The 16,412-nt window shown below is 37.5% G+C and overlaps 1 protein-coding gene across 1 annotated transcript in view; it reads right to left on the bottom strand.

The window, feature by feature from the left end:
* ATRNL1 (attractin like 1) overlaps positions 1-16,412 on the bottom strand; it is an 845,855-nt gene that overhangs the window by 409,074 nt on the left and 420,369 nt on the right. The window contains exon 25 of the mRNA XM_030941431.1: positions 15,341-15,402. Coding sequence (XP_030797291.1) covers positions 15,341-15,402 — 62 coding nt within the window. The remainder of the gene's footprint in view (positions 1-15,340; positions 15,403-16,412) is intronic.

Genomic DNA, 16,412 nt, shown 5'->3' with positions numbered 1-16,412 from the left:
CAGATAAGAAGGAAATCAACAGGGTTTATCTTGGCTCTCTGTGACCAGAGCTCCCCTATGATTAGAAGAATATTCCTTTCCCTTGGGATTTTGGTTCTTACAGCTTCCTGCTGTGAGCCATTTTGCTGCTGCCCATGTTCCTGCTTCAGACTGACTGGGGTATGGGTGAGTGAATTCAGGAAAGGGAAAAAATGGAAGGGAGGTCTCCCTCATTCTCCATGAGTTTAAGAGTTCCCTTTTCCACATCATGGGCCAGAACTAGAGGACTTTTCCCTGTCTAAACTATAGTAGTTACTTTCAAGTTTCAAATTGCATTGACTTCAGGTCAGGGAGCACTAAAAGGGAAAAATGGCAAACTTCTAGACAGTTCAACAGTACTTTGAATTCAGGTGTTCTCTGCTCTGCCTGCTGATATCATATACCAAATAGCTGCCCATGAATTTTGTCCAGGTTTTATGGTTGAGTTCAGTTAGAGAAAAAGAGACGTGTGTTTACACACTCTTACCCAGGACTGGAACCCTATGGTGAATGTTTGACAAAGTTGCAAAAGCATTTCAAAATGGAAAGGATAGTTTTTATAACAAATCATGGTGGAACAACTGGATATCCACATATGGAATAATCAGCATTGAATTACACCACAGCATAAACAAAAAATAACTGAAACAGATCACAGATCTAAATGTACAACATAAAAATACAGTCACGTGTCACTTAACAATGGGGATATGTTCTAAGAAATGCATCATTAGACAAATTTCATCCCTGTGCGAACATCTTAGAGTGTGCTTAAACAAACACTGATTGTGGCCAGGTGTGGTGGCTCATGCCTGTAATCCCAGCACTTTGGGAGGCCGAGGCGGGAGGATCACGAGGTCAGGAGATCGAGACCATCCTGGCTAACATGGTGAAACCCCATCTCTACCAAAAATACAAAATATTAGCTGGGTGTGGTGGCAGACACCTGTAATCCTGGCTACTTGGGAGGCTGAGGCAGGAGAACGGTGTGAACCCGGGAGGCGGAGATTGCAGTGAGCCAAGACTGCGCCATTGCACTCCAGCCTGGGTGACAGAGCGAGACTCTGTGCCAAAAAACAAACAAATAAACAAACAAAAACACTGATGGTATACCCTACTACACATGAAAGCCATTGGTATAGCCTATTGTTACTAGGGTACAAACCTATATAGCATGTTACTGTATTGAATACTGTAGGTAATTACAACACAATGGTTTTTGTGTATCTAAACATATCTAAACATAGAAAAGGTACAGTAAACATACAGTAATATAATCTTATAAGTACCATCATATATGTGGTCTTTGGCCAAAATGTTATGTAGTGCATAATTGTATAAAACTCTTAGAAAGAAATCTATGTAAACTTGAGTTAGGGAGAGTCCTTGGATATGACATCAAAAGCATAATCAATTTTTTAAAAATGCATTAAATTCAATTTTATAAAAACTAAATCTTTTCACTCCATAAAAGATACTGTTAAGATAATGAAAAGACAATTCAAAGACTGAGGGAAAATATTTGCAAATCACATCTGGCAAAAAGAGTTGTATCCAGAATATACAAAAAACATTCAATATTCAAAAATAAAAAGCAATTAAAAATAGGCAAAAGATTTGAAAAATACTTCACCAAAGAAAATGAAAGTATAACTAATAAGCACATGAAAACATATTCAATGTCATTAGCCATTAATGAAATGCAAATTAAAATTACCACAAGATACCACTGCACATCTATCAGAATGGCTAAAATAAAAAATGTTGACAGGACCAAGCACTGGCGAGAATGTGCAACAACTGGAACCCTGAGCTTTGCTGGTTGCAACACAAAATTGTGCAGTCACTCTCTGAAAAACATTGGCAGTAATTATAAAGATGAATACATATCCACCCTGTGGTCCAGCAACCCTACTTCCAGGTATTTATGCTAGAGAAATGAAAACTTACGTTTGTGTAAAACTTGTATGTATGTTGATCATGCAGCATTATTCATAAATACCAAAAAATGTAACAATCCATATCTCTCAATGGGTGAATGGATAAACAAAGTGTGATATATCCGTATAATGAAATACTACTTAGCAATGAAATGAAATGGACTATTGATACAAAAAACTACCTTGGATGAATCTTAAATGCAGTAGACTAAGGGAAAGAAGCCATTTGAATGACATTCCCTGGAAAAGGCAAAACTGTGAGAACAGAGATCAGGTCAATGGTTGCCAGGGTGTATGAGTGGGGAGAAAGTCTAACTGCAAAGAAGGTATGGGGTATTCATTGGGGCTTTAGAATTGTTCTGTATCCTGGGAGAGCCGGTAATTATAACAAATGATCCATGTGTTAAAACTCACACAATTGTACTCCCCACAAAAGGAATTTTACTGCACAGAAATTTTTAAATGCTTCCAACAGAAGTAAAAAACAGACAAACAAACAATAAGGACCAAAAATATGCTGAAAAAAAGGCAAGTAATTAACCACTGCCCCCTCTAACAATGAAAAAGTGACTGGTATATTTAAGTATAAGAATACTCATGCTTTGAATTATAAATGTAAAAGGAAGCTTTTAAACAGTGGAGTTAATAATTTATGTTTAAAATAACCACTTTGGCTAATTTACATACAATATATTGATAGAAAGAAGGTAGAACTGAGGTTCATGTAGAGCATTAAGGAAAGAGGATTTCAATGAGTCCCAAGTATTCCAGTGAGTTAAACAGTGATACCTATAACTGAGCTACAGAAAACTGGAAAAAAAGACACTGTTTGCCAGTACAGTAAATACAGTTTAAAGCATGTTAAAAGTTTGAGGTGTAAAGCAGTATTTAAGTCAAAGTGTTGAAGTTACTGACATGACTCTCAGAGAAATCTATTTCAGCATCTAGTACACTAAACCTCAACTTTGTAAACTAGATGGGGAACACTGGTTTAACTAAGTTGCAAGAAAATGTACCGTCACTAGTTTAATCCCACCGCATTAAATATTTTGGTTTACAAGAACAGTTGGGTCCTAAATATCTACTTTATTCCACAACAAAACCATGGAGAAAATTCCTAAGTAAACTTCCAATACTGTAAGAAATCATGTATTGTTTCTACTTAGCAAAATCCATATCTTCAGGTCTCATTTCCAATAACATATCCATCATTATAATCTCATTTTTTAAAATGGGGACTTACGTGTATTTGTAATTCTTCACAGTGTCTTTACACATTTTTAAAAAACTTTCTGGCAAATATTCCAGGATTATTACCACTTTGATATAGAGATCCTGTGACTAAATTAGGTTTACTTTTTTTTCTCTAGGGAGTTGCATTTTCTTCTTTTTTCTCTTTCAGAATATCTTTATGTACAACATGATTAAATGTCTTATTTTTCCCGAATCATGAACACCATACTTAGCTTTGCATTATTCTGTCCCACTTGCATGCTTGCTTCCATGTAGCCATCTTTGATTGTTTTTTTCAAGTGCTTAACTCTTATTATTTCTTTGCCTGTTGTATTCTTTAGATCCTTCTAATCTTTCATTTTTAATTCATCTAAATATGCATCATCTCTCACCACTTTATGCCCACTAAGATGGCTATAAGAAAGGCAGTTAATACAAACTTTAGTAAGAATGTGGAAAAAATAAATGTCTGATCCTTGCTGGTAAGATTATAAAATGATACATCTTCTTTAGAAAAAGTTCGGCAGTTTATCACAATGTTTAACCTAGAATTACCATGTGATCAACAGTTCTACTCCTAATTATATACTTAAGAGAAAGGAAAACATACATCCACATAAAAACTTATACACAAATGTTCATAGTAGTATTATTCACAACAGTGAATAAAGAAAAAAGAACCCAAATAACAATCAACTAATAAACAGAGAAATAAAATGTGTTATACACATAAGATGAATTATTATTCAGCAATAAAAAGAAATGAACTATTGATCCATACTATGTTATGGATAAGAAACATTGTGCTAAATGAAAGTAACCAGTCACAAAAGAACACGTATTGTATGATTCCATTTACATAAGATGTCCAGAATAGGCAAATCCATGGACAGAGAGTAGATTAGTGATTTTTCAGAACTAGGGGTATGTGAGAGGGAGGGGAGTGACTACCGATGAGTACATGGCTTCTTTTGGGGATGATGACATGTTCTAAAATTGATTGCGATAATGGGTGAAGAATAACTGTGCACTTTCAATTGGTGGATTCTATTATATGTGAATTGTATCACCAAATAAAACATAAATTAAAATTAGAAATTGGAAAATATGTTTAAAAATTAGACAATGATAAGTAAAAGTAAAAATGTCAAAGTTTTTTAGTTCTCCTATATGATTCAGGAGGATAAAAGAGATACCAATTAATATTATTGTTAGTTAGGGAAATATACTTGTTAAAATTTAACAGTAATCATTAAATAAAAAATATAAAACTATAATTCCTAAACTGCTAAAAGGAAAATAAAAGAATATTAGAAGCTCACTCAATTAATAAAAATCAGAGAGAAGAAAAAAGAAAATTTCCATTTATTTCCCTGTCACATAAAATTAAGAGATTCTCAGATTATTAAAACAAAACAAAAACATCCAGATATTTTTGGTATAAAAGAAACACACACAAAATATGACAACAGAAAAAATGTTAAGAGATATGCGGCCGGGTGCGGTGGCTCAAGCCTGTAGTCCCAGCACTTTGGGAGGCCGAGACGGGCGGATCACGAGGTCAGGAGATCGAGACCATCCTGGCTGGCACGGTGAAACCCCGTCTCTACTAAAAAATACAAAAAACCAGTCGGGCGAGGTGGCGGGCGCCTGTAGTCCCAGCTACTCTGGAGGCTGAGGCAGGAGAATGGCGTAAACCCGGGAGGCAGAGCTTGCAGTGAGCTGAGATCCGGCCACTGCACTCCAGCCTGGGCAAGAGCAAGACTCCGTCTCAAAAAAAAAAAAAAAAAAGAGATATGCAAAAAGACATAGACACATTCTAATAAAGAAATACTATATTGATGCTAAAAATGGTCTTTAACACAAAAAGTAACACTAGTAACAAAGAGAAATCCAACCGATTAAAACAATAATTCAACTCCACTCTCAGTAAAGGATAGAACAATCAGACAGAAGATAAAAAAGGAAACAGAGGTCTAGAGCAATGCAATAAACCACCAAGATCTAATAGATATATACAGGATACTCTATATAAAAACAACAGAATACATATTCTCCTGAAGGGCACAGGAGACATTCTCCAGGACAGAATATATGTTAGGTAACAAATTATATCTTGATAGATTTTAAAAGATAAATGTACAAAGTATCTTTGCCACCTACAGTGGGATAAAGTTAGAAATCAATAACAGAAGAAAAACTTGAACATTAAAAAATATATGGAAATTACCAACACACACTTGATCAATGGATGAAAGACAAAATCACAATGAAATTAGAAAATATTTAGAGAAATGTGAAAATTAAAACACAACATACCAAAACTCATGGAACCCTGTAAAGCAGTGATAAAAGGGAAATTTATAACTATAAATATACTAAAAAAGAAGAAAGATCTCAAATACACAACTTAACTTTACAACTTAAAGGACCAGAAAAAGAACAAACTAAATTCAAAGGTAGCAGAATGAAGGAAATCATAAATATTAGACCAAGATAAACAATAAAGAAAATAGAAAAACAATAGAGAAAATCAACAATACCAAAAGTTGATTCTTGAAAAAGGGCAACAAAATTGGCAAACCTTTAGTTAGACTGACTAAAAAAAAAAAGAGAAAGAAAACTCAAATTACTAAATTTAGAAATGAAAGTGGGGTCATTATTGCCAATTCTACAGAAATAAAAATGATTATAGAAGAGTATGATGAACAACTGTACACTAATAAATTGGACAAGCTAAGTGAAATGGACAAATCCCCAGAAACATAAAACCAACCAAGGAATAGAAAATGGAATAGATCTATAACCAGTAAGGAGATTGAATCAGTAATCAAAAATACCACAACAAAGAAGCCCTGAACTCAATGGCTTCACTGATAAATTCTACCCAATCATTTAAAAAATAACTAATGCCAATGCTCAAACTTTTCCCAAAAAGTGAAGAGGAAGGAACAATTCCCAAATCATTCTATAAGGCCAGCATACTACATACGAATGTCTACAGAATGCAGCTGAAGCAGATTATTTTTAGAAATAGGAAGGGGAAGGAAGGAAGGAAGGAAGGAAGGAAGGAAGGGAGGGAGGGAGGGAGGGAGGGAGGGAGGGAGGGAAGGGAAGGAAGGAAGGAAGGAAGGAAGGAAGGAAGGAAGGAAGGAAGGAAGGAAGGAAGGAAGGAAGGAAGGAGAAGGAAGGAAAGGAGGGAGCGGAAGGAAGGAAGGAAGGAAGGAAGGAAGGAAGGAAGGAAGGAAGGAAGGAAGGAAAAGGAAGGAAGGAGAAGGAAGGAAGGGGAAGGAAGGAGAAGAGGAGAAGGAAGGAAGGAGAAGAGGAGGAAGGAAGGAAGGGAGGGAGGGAAGGAAGGAAGGAAGGAAGGAAGGAAGGAAGGAGGAAGGAAGGGAAGGAGGAAGGAAAGGAGGAGGGAAGGAAGGAAGGAAGGAAGGAAGGAAGGAGGAAGGAAGGAAGGAAGGAAAAGGAAGGAAGGAGAAGGAAGGAAGGGGAAGGAAGGAGAAGAGGAGAAGGAAGGAAGGAAGGGAGGGAGGAAGGAAGGAAGGAGGAAGGAAGGAAGGAAGGAAGGAAGGAAGGAAGGAAGGAAGGAAGGAAGGAGAAGGAAGGAAGGGAGGGAGCAGAAGGAAGGAAGGAAGGAAGGAAAAGGAAGGAAGGAGAAGGAAGGAAGGGGAAGGAAGGAGAAGAGGAGAAGGAAGGAAGGAGAAGAGGAGAAGGAAGGAAGGAGAAGAGGAGAAGGAAGGAAGGAAGGAAGGAAGGAAGGAAGGAAGGAAGGAAGGAAGGAAGGAAGGAAGGAAGGAAAAATAGGCAAAATTCTCATTAAAAGGGTAGGCACAATTCTAATATAGAAAAAACTTCAGAGTATTAATATTGAAAATACGTCAATGAATTTGTAAAATGAAACAAAGAGGACAATTTCCACTAAAAAGTCAATTACCAACTAGGTCAAGAAAAAATTAAAAACCTGCATAGACACAAATATTACTGAAAGTCAAATTTAAAAATCTACCCTCAAAAATATAAACTACAAAAAAAAATACAAACACATTACCAAAATCATTTTTTACAGGTTTTATACGTCAGTTCTATCAACCATCACACAACAAATAACTCTATTGTGTCAACCACTAAGATATACTTCTCTGGCCAGGCATGGTGGCTCACACCTGTAATCTTAGCACTTTGGGAGGCTGAGGTGAGCGGATCACTTGAGCTCAGGTGTTTGAGACCAGCCTGGGCAACATGGCGAAACACTGTCTCTACCAAAAATACAAAAAAAATTAGTCAGGCGTGGTGGCATGCACCTGTGGTCCCAGCTACTCGGGAGGCTGAGGTGGGAGGATCGCTTGAGCCTGGGAGGCAGAGATTGAGTGAACTGAGATTGTGCCACTACACTCCAGCCTGGGAGGCAGAGTGAGACCCCATCTCAGAGAGAGAGAAAAAAAGTACCTCTTTGATCCCTGATGGCAGAAAGCATAACTGACTAGTGGCCCCAGCTACTGCACTCTGAAATCCATCATTTTATTCACACTGAGCCCATGCTTCCCAAGGGCTGCCCTTAGTCAAGGACTAAACATGGCAGAGATACCAAGGCAGGCCTGTTCCTGGGAGAAGGAACACTCCTCTGATGGGTGACTTTTGCTCAAGGCTGCACCACTGGCACTACACATTCTTAGAAGTGCCCTGCATTCTCAGGCTCCTTCACTCACCTTCGCTTTCTTCCTTCTCTCCCTCACAAAGGCAGGCAGGCACTGTGGTCTAAAGGTTTCCCATTATCTCCCCTCCTGTCTCCTAATTTCCCCTCACAGGAGTTCCCCTAACACATTTATTGCTTATCTCATCTTGGCTTCTGTGTCTCAGAGGACTTATGGTCCAATAAAACAGAAGGTAAGATGGAGATGAGGAACTGATTCACTCACTGAGTGGTAGGCTAAGAGGACAACATCCACGTTGGTGGGTGGAACACAGTTCCTGGCAGAAGACTTAAATTGCTGGATTTCACTGGTAGTGACCTGAGAAAATGCTCCGATAGAGAAAAAACTTGAAGGTACAGCAATTCAGGGATTTGGAAGATGGGGAAAACACCTTCAAAAGAGAGTGGAGTAGACTGATTATCATTACTACATACGAATGTCTATAGAATGCAGCTGAAGCAGATTATTTTTAAGCCTGGGAGGCAGAGATTACGTTGTATTGATACCTGCAGAGGGATAATGAGAGACTGAAGGCCATTAAAAAACCTTACTGGCTAAATAAAACAGCCAGTGGGTCTCTTTCATAGCTTTAAATGAGGTCCTGATGACTGACAGCAGAAATGCCAACATGAACGACCAGCAGGATGATGATCTAATTGTTAGAGAATTGCAGAGCTCCAGAGATGACAGAATGCTAAGCCAAAGAAGTTGTGTTATGCAAAAGGGCCATGGTTCAGGAGACCTAGGAACCTGAAATATGGGATAGGAATATCTGAATGAATGCTTCTGAGGATGTTGGTTTTACTGCCCGCTTTCCTAGTAATACTTAGCATTTTGTTATGCTGGAAGACACTGAAGAGTTCTCTTCTCTCTTAGGTAACAGGTGCCCCCTCACAAGCTGTCACCACTTCTTTTCTTGGCTGCCAGACTGATAAGTGGGATTAAATCACAGCATGACCCAACTGAGCCTGATAAGAAAGAAAATGGATTGCACAATTGAAGCAGGTGCAAGATTTAGGGAGCATGTACTGGCAGGAGCCGTGGAAGTATGACCAGATTTAAATATTTGATAAAGGGCAACGAAATGTTAAGACTGGATAAATAAAAATTCATTGATTTTGGTGCACATTTTCAGGACCACAGAGATGTAATATCCTACTGAGGATTCCAGGGAATGGAGCAAACTTGTTGCTAGAATCACTCGTAGAAGCCTGAAAAATGTAATGTCTAGTACAAGTGAAATTGAAATGCCTGAGTTGTCCTGCTTTATGGAAGAGAAAGTTATAAAAACATTGAGAGAAGGGGATATGCTGGAATGGTTCATATTATATGAGGCCAGAAGAACTACCAGGTTGTGTTCCATGGGAGGACTGAGAGGACACCCTATGCATTAAGGCTGTTATGAATATGCTGATGAGAGAGGCACCAGTATTATAAGGAGGCTTAGAGTTGGCTCTCCTCTTCAGAGCAGGCCTGAAAATAGGAGAGATAGTCACAGGGCTAGGTTTGTTAAATGCCATAAAAAGATGGAGACCCAGAGTTAGAGGACAGGTGTCAGTGCTTAACTGCCAGAATCCAGAAACCACAATTACCATAATTAGATCAACAAGACTGGATGAACTGCCAAGGGGGTTGGCTCACAAAGAGTTGTAGGAATTATTAATAAAGCATGGTATTCTGAAGGGCAAAACAGGTGGGCAGCTAACAGTGGTACTATTTAACATCTGGTTTCATTTTAAGTGAGAATGAAGGAACAGGAGACTGAGGGTTGTTGCTTCAATGGAGGGCCATGTTTCTCTTCACAGTTCCCAGATTTCAGCTAATTTCCAAATTCAAAACCCATTAACTAATCAGGTGACTGAATCCATAGAAGGAAGGTCCCTGAAACATTTTGAAAAGTGGGTAAAATGATCCCTGAAAATACCTACACCATATACTTGATTATATACACAGGTATACACATGAGAATATATAGACAGTACATGAGGCTACCCTCATGTCCAATAAAGGTTAAAATGTCTGCTTATTCCTCCTGTACTGTCTATACATTCTCATGTTAGAAGTGACACAGGCAGCCAAGCATTCAAAATATCATCCTGGCCTCTTATTAGAGTTGGGGTGTTCAGGGGGTGGGGAGCACATAACAAATTCTGACTAAATTCTTGCTCACAGTGTGCCCACTATGTCAATGGATCCACCCTTTGGTCATTTCCCCACTCTTTAAGTGTACAAATAGATCTGATGTACAAGGTAGCTGGAATAACCCCTACACTGTGTTCAGGGTTATAGGATAAGATCAGTCATAGTGGAAAAGACCAACTGGTAATCTCTGAAACTACCCCCATCTGGACAGGTTAATAAATGCAAAATATCATCCAGTGATACAGAAAATTAACGCCACCATTAAAAGTCTGAAAGGTACAGGGATAGTAGTCTCTACCAAATTTCCATTTATTTCTTTACAATAAATAATTCAGACTTTCCTGACTCAGATACATTTACTTTTCCATTTTACAAATTTAAAAAATAATTCTTTTCAATTTTTGAATCATTTACTATATTATTTCACAGCAACAACAACAACAAAATCCTCTAGTTCAATAAATAAAAGGACTGAGATTTAGAGAAGCTAGGTGACTGCCATAGTTTGGATATTTGACCCTCCAAATAAAATGTTAAAATTTGACACCTCATGTTAGAGGTGGGGCCTAATAGGAGGTGTTTGGTTCATGGGGGTAGATCCATCATGAATGGATTGGTGCCATCATTGTTTCTCATGTTCCCATGAGAGCTGGTAATTTAAAAGAGTCTGGAACTTCTCTCCTCTCTCTCTTGCCTACTTTCTCACCATGTGATCTCTACACATAACAGCTCCCCTTCGTTTTCCACCATGAATGGAAACAGCTTGAGACCCTCACCAGATGCAAATGCCAACACCATACTTCTTGCACAATCTGCAGAACCATGAGCCAAGTAAACCTCTTTCCTTTATATATTACTCAGCCTCAGGTATTCTTTTATAGCAACACAAATGGACTAAGACAGAAAATTGGTACCAGGAAGTAGCATGTTGCTATAAAGATATCTAAAAACGTCAAAGTGGCTTTGGAACTGGAGTGCTCATAAGATAAGAAAATGAGGGAAAGTTTGGAACATCTTAGAGACTGGTTAAGTGGCTGCGACCAAAATGCTGATTGAAATATAGACAGTAAAGGCCATGCTGAGGGTCTCAGACTGAAAGGAGGAAATAATTCAGAACTGAAGCAAAGATAACCTTTGTTATGCCCTGTCAAATAACTTTGCTGCATTGTGTCCATGCCAAGGAGCAAAGTGCTCAAGAAGTGATGTGGCTGCTTTTAACAGCTTATGTTCACATGTGAGAGCAAATGAATAACCTAGAGTTGGAATTTATAATCAAAAGGAAAGCAGGGGATAACAGTTTGTAGAATCTTCAGCCTGGCCATGTGGCAGAGAAGGAAAGAGTGTTTTCAGAAGAGGACACCAAGAGTGCTGGGGTAGCAAACATTTGTTAAAGAAAGTAGCATGAATAAAAGGAGTCAGGTACTATTCATAAAGACAATGGGGGAAAGACCCTGAAGGCATGTCACAAATCTGTCACGCTTCTGGGCTTCCCATCACAGACCAAGAGACCAAAGAAGATGGTATGGTTCTGGATGACAGGCTTGGGACAACATTGTCATGCCCCATCTCTAGAAAGTGTTCCCCACATCTCACTGCTCAAATGGCCCCAGGTATTGCTCCTGCTGCCACTGAAGGAGGCTAGAAAGTATGAGTAGTAGAGGCTTGGGAGCTTCCACTGAGATTCCAGGGGATGTATTGAAAAGCCTGAGTGCCCAGCCACAAGCCTGCCATAGGGGTGGAGACCCTGCAGACAGATGCTAGTGAGGCAATGCTGAGCAGAAATATGGGGTTGGAGGGCCTGAATAGAGTACCCACCAGGGAAATGCCTAGTAGAGCAGGGAGGTGGTGCATCCATGTTCCCAGGGTGCAGGACATGGAACCAAGGGAGATAATTTTGGAGCTTTAATATGTAATGTCTTCCCTACTAGATTTTGGATTTTCATGCAGCATGTTATCACTATATTTTGACCAATTTCTCCCTTTTGGAATGAGATGTTTACTCAATATCTGTTCCACCATTGTATCTTGGAGATAAATAACTTGATTTTGATTTTACAGGCTCACAGCTGAAAGGAACTTGCTTTGAGTCTCAGGTGAGAGTTTGGACCCTGGACTTCTGAGTTGATGCTGAAACAAGTTAAGACTTCTGGGAAGTATTGAGATTAAATGATTATAATTTATATGTGAGAAGGACATGAGGGATTTGAGGGGCCAGGGATAGAATGTTATAATTTTAATATTTGACCCTCCAAGCCACATATTGAAATTTGATGCCGAATGTTTGAGGTTAAGCCTAATGAAAGGTGTTTGAGTTGCAGGGGCAGATCCCTCGTGAATGACTTGGTGGTGTCCCTATGGTAATGAACTCATAGAGTTCTCACTCTATGAGTTCCCATGAGAGCTGGCTGTTTACAAGAGTCTCTGGCTCTCACCTCTTCCCTCCCCATGTGATTGCTACACATGCCAGCTCCCCTTCCTCTTCTGCCATGAGTGGAAGCAGTTTGATATCCTCACCAGATGCACATGCTGGCACCCTACTTCTTGTACAGCCAGCACAACTATGAGCCAAATAAACCTCTTTTTATAAATTGCCCAGCCTCAGGTATTCCTTTTCAGCAACACAAACAGACTAAAATAGTGACCTACTTAAGATGGCACAAAACATTAAGAACAAAGCCAGGCTATGTCTGGAAGTGATCTCCCTAGTACTGGCCCAATTACGTTGAATTGTCAGAACTACACACAACTTAGAGGTAAAATCTAACAAAGAGTTTGAGAACTGGCCCTTACAGAACTATAGCTAAACTGCAAAGCTGACACACTCAGCTCTTTTACCAAATAACAGCAATAACAGTAAAAATGGCCTGATTGAGGGGTCTCCATAAATGTTAACCTGTTTTAAAATCTCTTAAAGTTTAGCAGTAACTTTATAACACTTAATAATTAATAAGCTTCAAAATATCCTGTCCATATTTTTCTTAACAATGACGCATTTTTAAGTGATCTAATTTACATTTCACTACTGGAAGAATTTAAATGACAAAAAACCCATCAAATATATTTTATCACACACAAAGATTAGAATATTTTATTTTACATTGTCCATGATGACAACATAATAAATAGGATCATCTCTAAGACATGGTACACATTAACAGTAATTTTCTTTTACTTAACAAAAGAGCTATTGAATTTAAATATGCACACAAATTCAAAAGCTTAAAATAAAAAACCTCAAGATTCAAATAATTTACATACATATTCAACTTTGTGAAATTTTGCACTTAACCAAACTTTCAGTGAATTTCCATCAAGACTATTCTGCATCAAAAAGTTTTTTTTAGGCGAGACATGGTGGCTCACACTTGTAATCCCAGCACTTTGGGAGGCCGAGGTGGGCAGATCATCTGAGGTCAGGAGACCAAGACCAGCTTGGCCAACATGGTGAAACCCCGTATCTACTAAAAATACAAAAATTAGCTGGGCGTGCCTGTAATCCCAGCTACTCAGGAGGCTGAGGCAGGAGAATTGCTTGAACCCAGGAGGTGGAGGTTGCAGTGAGCCGAAATAGCACCATTGCACTCCAGCCTGGGTAACAGGGTGAGACCCTGTCTCAACAACAACAATGACAACAACAACAACAACTAAAGTTGTTTTAATGCATTCAATAATGCTTGTTCAATTGTAACTTCTAGTACTTTCTAAAACCATATTGTAACTTTGTTAATAGCCTTAAAATTCATTTGTCTTCTGAAGTAAAAAGTTGTAAAATATTAAACATATTTGAGATGTTTCCTCAAATTTCATTTTAAGGAACAAATTTAAAGTACGAATGAACTTTTTACACATATTAGTGATAAATATGTTTATTGAAATACATTACAGAAATTATAGTATTTCAAGGTGCATAGACGAACATGACTGTTTTCAGAGTGAACTGACCAATATGGCAAAGGTTTCTCTTATCAAGAGAAGTAGAAAAATGAACAAGGAATGTGTAAATTGTAGAAAATAGTTTACAAATCTGAAGGGCTGTAAATGGAAATGAGAAATTGAAATTGTTATATATGGGCCCATATGGAGGAATTAGGAGAGATATCATAGGGAGACAGATTTCAGCTCAGTTATAAAGAACAATTTGTTATCTGATGATAGAAAATGCTATCTGAGGAGCTGGTGAGCTTCCTGTCATTAAAGGCATTCAGGCATAAAACTGATCAGTGGTTGGACAAATTATGTCCACAGGCTGAATTCAAGCCACCAGTTGTTTTTATAATAAAGTTTTATTGGAACACAGTCACTCTCATTTGTTTCCATATAGGCTTTGTCCACTTTAACACTACAGAAGAAAAGTTGCATAGATGCGATGAAGACGATACAGCCCACAAATTTTAAAATATTTATTATCTGGCCCTTAATGGAAAATGTTTGCAGACTTCAGTGAATAAGGTATTAGAAATTCAAATACTTTATGGATGTCTGGACAAGACAATCAACAAGATGATGGTTACTTTGTGTTTAGAAAAGTTCCAAATACATCATCTGTGCTAAGGACTGAGTTGTGCAGGTCTTTACTGTATGGCAACCCAGCCAAGTTGGTGAGTGTTGGTTAAAATTCATACTGCACTATTTTCAATGTTGTGTGCCATGATGTGGGGCTTTATCTGCCAGAAAGAGAAGTCATACTTGTCTAATTTGCACAAAGCCACCCAAATGACCAGCATAAAATTCAAACATGAATAACAATGTTAACAAAAATAAGATCTCTTCCAATCCAGAGGATCTACGATCTCATAACACAGACATTCTATAACTTTAACTCCTAACCCAGAGTCTCTATATTTACATCCCATGGAAATGAAAATAAATGTTCCCTGAAAACAGTTTTCATGTTTTGAGAAATGCTACAAACTATAACCTCTATTGCAGAATGACACATTGCAAATTAGCATTTTAAAAGAAGAAATAAACAAATTGATTTAGTTCCTGTAGATGTAACTAATCCATGTGATGCATGCATTGTTAATTTCATTAATTAAAACAGGCTATAATTACTTATGTGATGGGGGACACAAAGTTATCCTCTTTCCACTGAATCCATTAAATAGTGTTAACAGCAAAATAATCTTGCACAAGTACATTTCAGTTATGTTCCCTCTGCTCTGTGGGATATGTTTAAGCATAAAAAGCTATTCAAGACACACTCTATGATACTTTAAGGTTACAGAATTGGTCGATTATCTAACAGATTGACAGGACATATATCAGAATATAGGCTTGACAAGTTCAAAGTCAGTCAAAGCAAACTTTTACCTGAAGAAGGTGACAAAAAACTGCACAAGGTCCATGATTGTATTGTGTTGTGAGAATGCAATCTGAAAAATCAAAATAAAAAAAATTGAAAGTATGTTCTTCTCTAAAACCTGTGGTGATATTTCGTGACATTTGTAAATACAGTTTTTCGAAATCACCAAGACATTTGGATTGTCATATTATAAATCAAATATGTGATGGAATCAAAACTTCATCTAGAATACCTAATATATCCAACTGCTAATGATGGTCATACCGTAGAATATGACATTAAATATTTTAAAAACTATTAGAAAATTACTTTAAGGATGTATGCTAAGAGTTTCATATGAAATACTATGACAGATTAAATATGCCTAACCAAAACACCCAAATTTTCAACTCAGTTAAGAAAACAGGGAATTTTCTCCCTATATATCTTAATCTGGAGAAGTTCATATATATATATATACACACACACACAAATGTTTTGTTACACACCATTCAAATAATAAAATATGTCACATCACTTTAAAACTTGTTAATGTTAATAAGAAGTTAATTTTAAAAGGTGAAACTAGCCAAAAAAGTTAAAGTCATTCTCCATTTCTGTTAGCATTATAGAGATCATACTATAACATCTGCCTTGAGGAAGAGTATTATAATGTATCATTCAACAATATAGCATCTGGATAGAGAATAACTGATGGTGTAATGTGGCTTCTCACTTACTAGCCCTGTATATTTTGAAAAACTAGTCTATTTCTCAGTTTCCCCATATGCGAGTGGTAATAATAAAAGCATCTACCTTATAATGTTATAGAAAATCTAACTGAATTAATAGAAATTTAATGATTACCATAATTTCTGGCATGTAAAAGTTACAATATAAACATTATTAAACTTCTGTATCATGTATAAATGAGATGTCAGTGTAAGTGAGTTTTCTCACATTGCTGAAGCTAAACCATTCAGGTATTAAAATCTCTTTTTCTTTTAATAATATTTTATGAAAATCTTTCAAAAACATAATAGAATTTCTACTGAAAAGGAATGAGTTTTCTCTCCTGCTGTAAACAGCTGGAAAACTAGG

Source organism: Rhinopithecus roxellana, chromosome 11, assembly GCF_007565055.1.
Source record: "Rhinopithecus roxellana isolate Shanxi Qingling chromosome 11, ASM756505v1, whole genome shotgun sequence".
In the NCBI taxonomy this organism is placed as follows: Eukaryota; Metazoa; Chordata; class Mammalia; order Primates; family Cercopithecidae; genus Rhinopithecus; species Rhinopithecus roxellana.
This window is presented reverse-complemented; position numbering and strand designations above follow the sequence as displayed.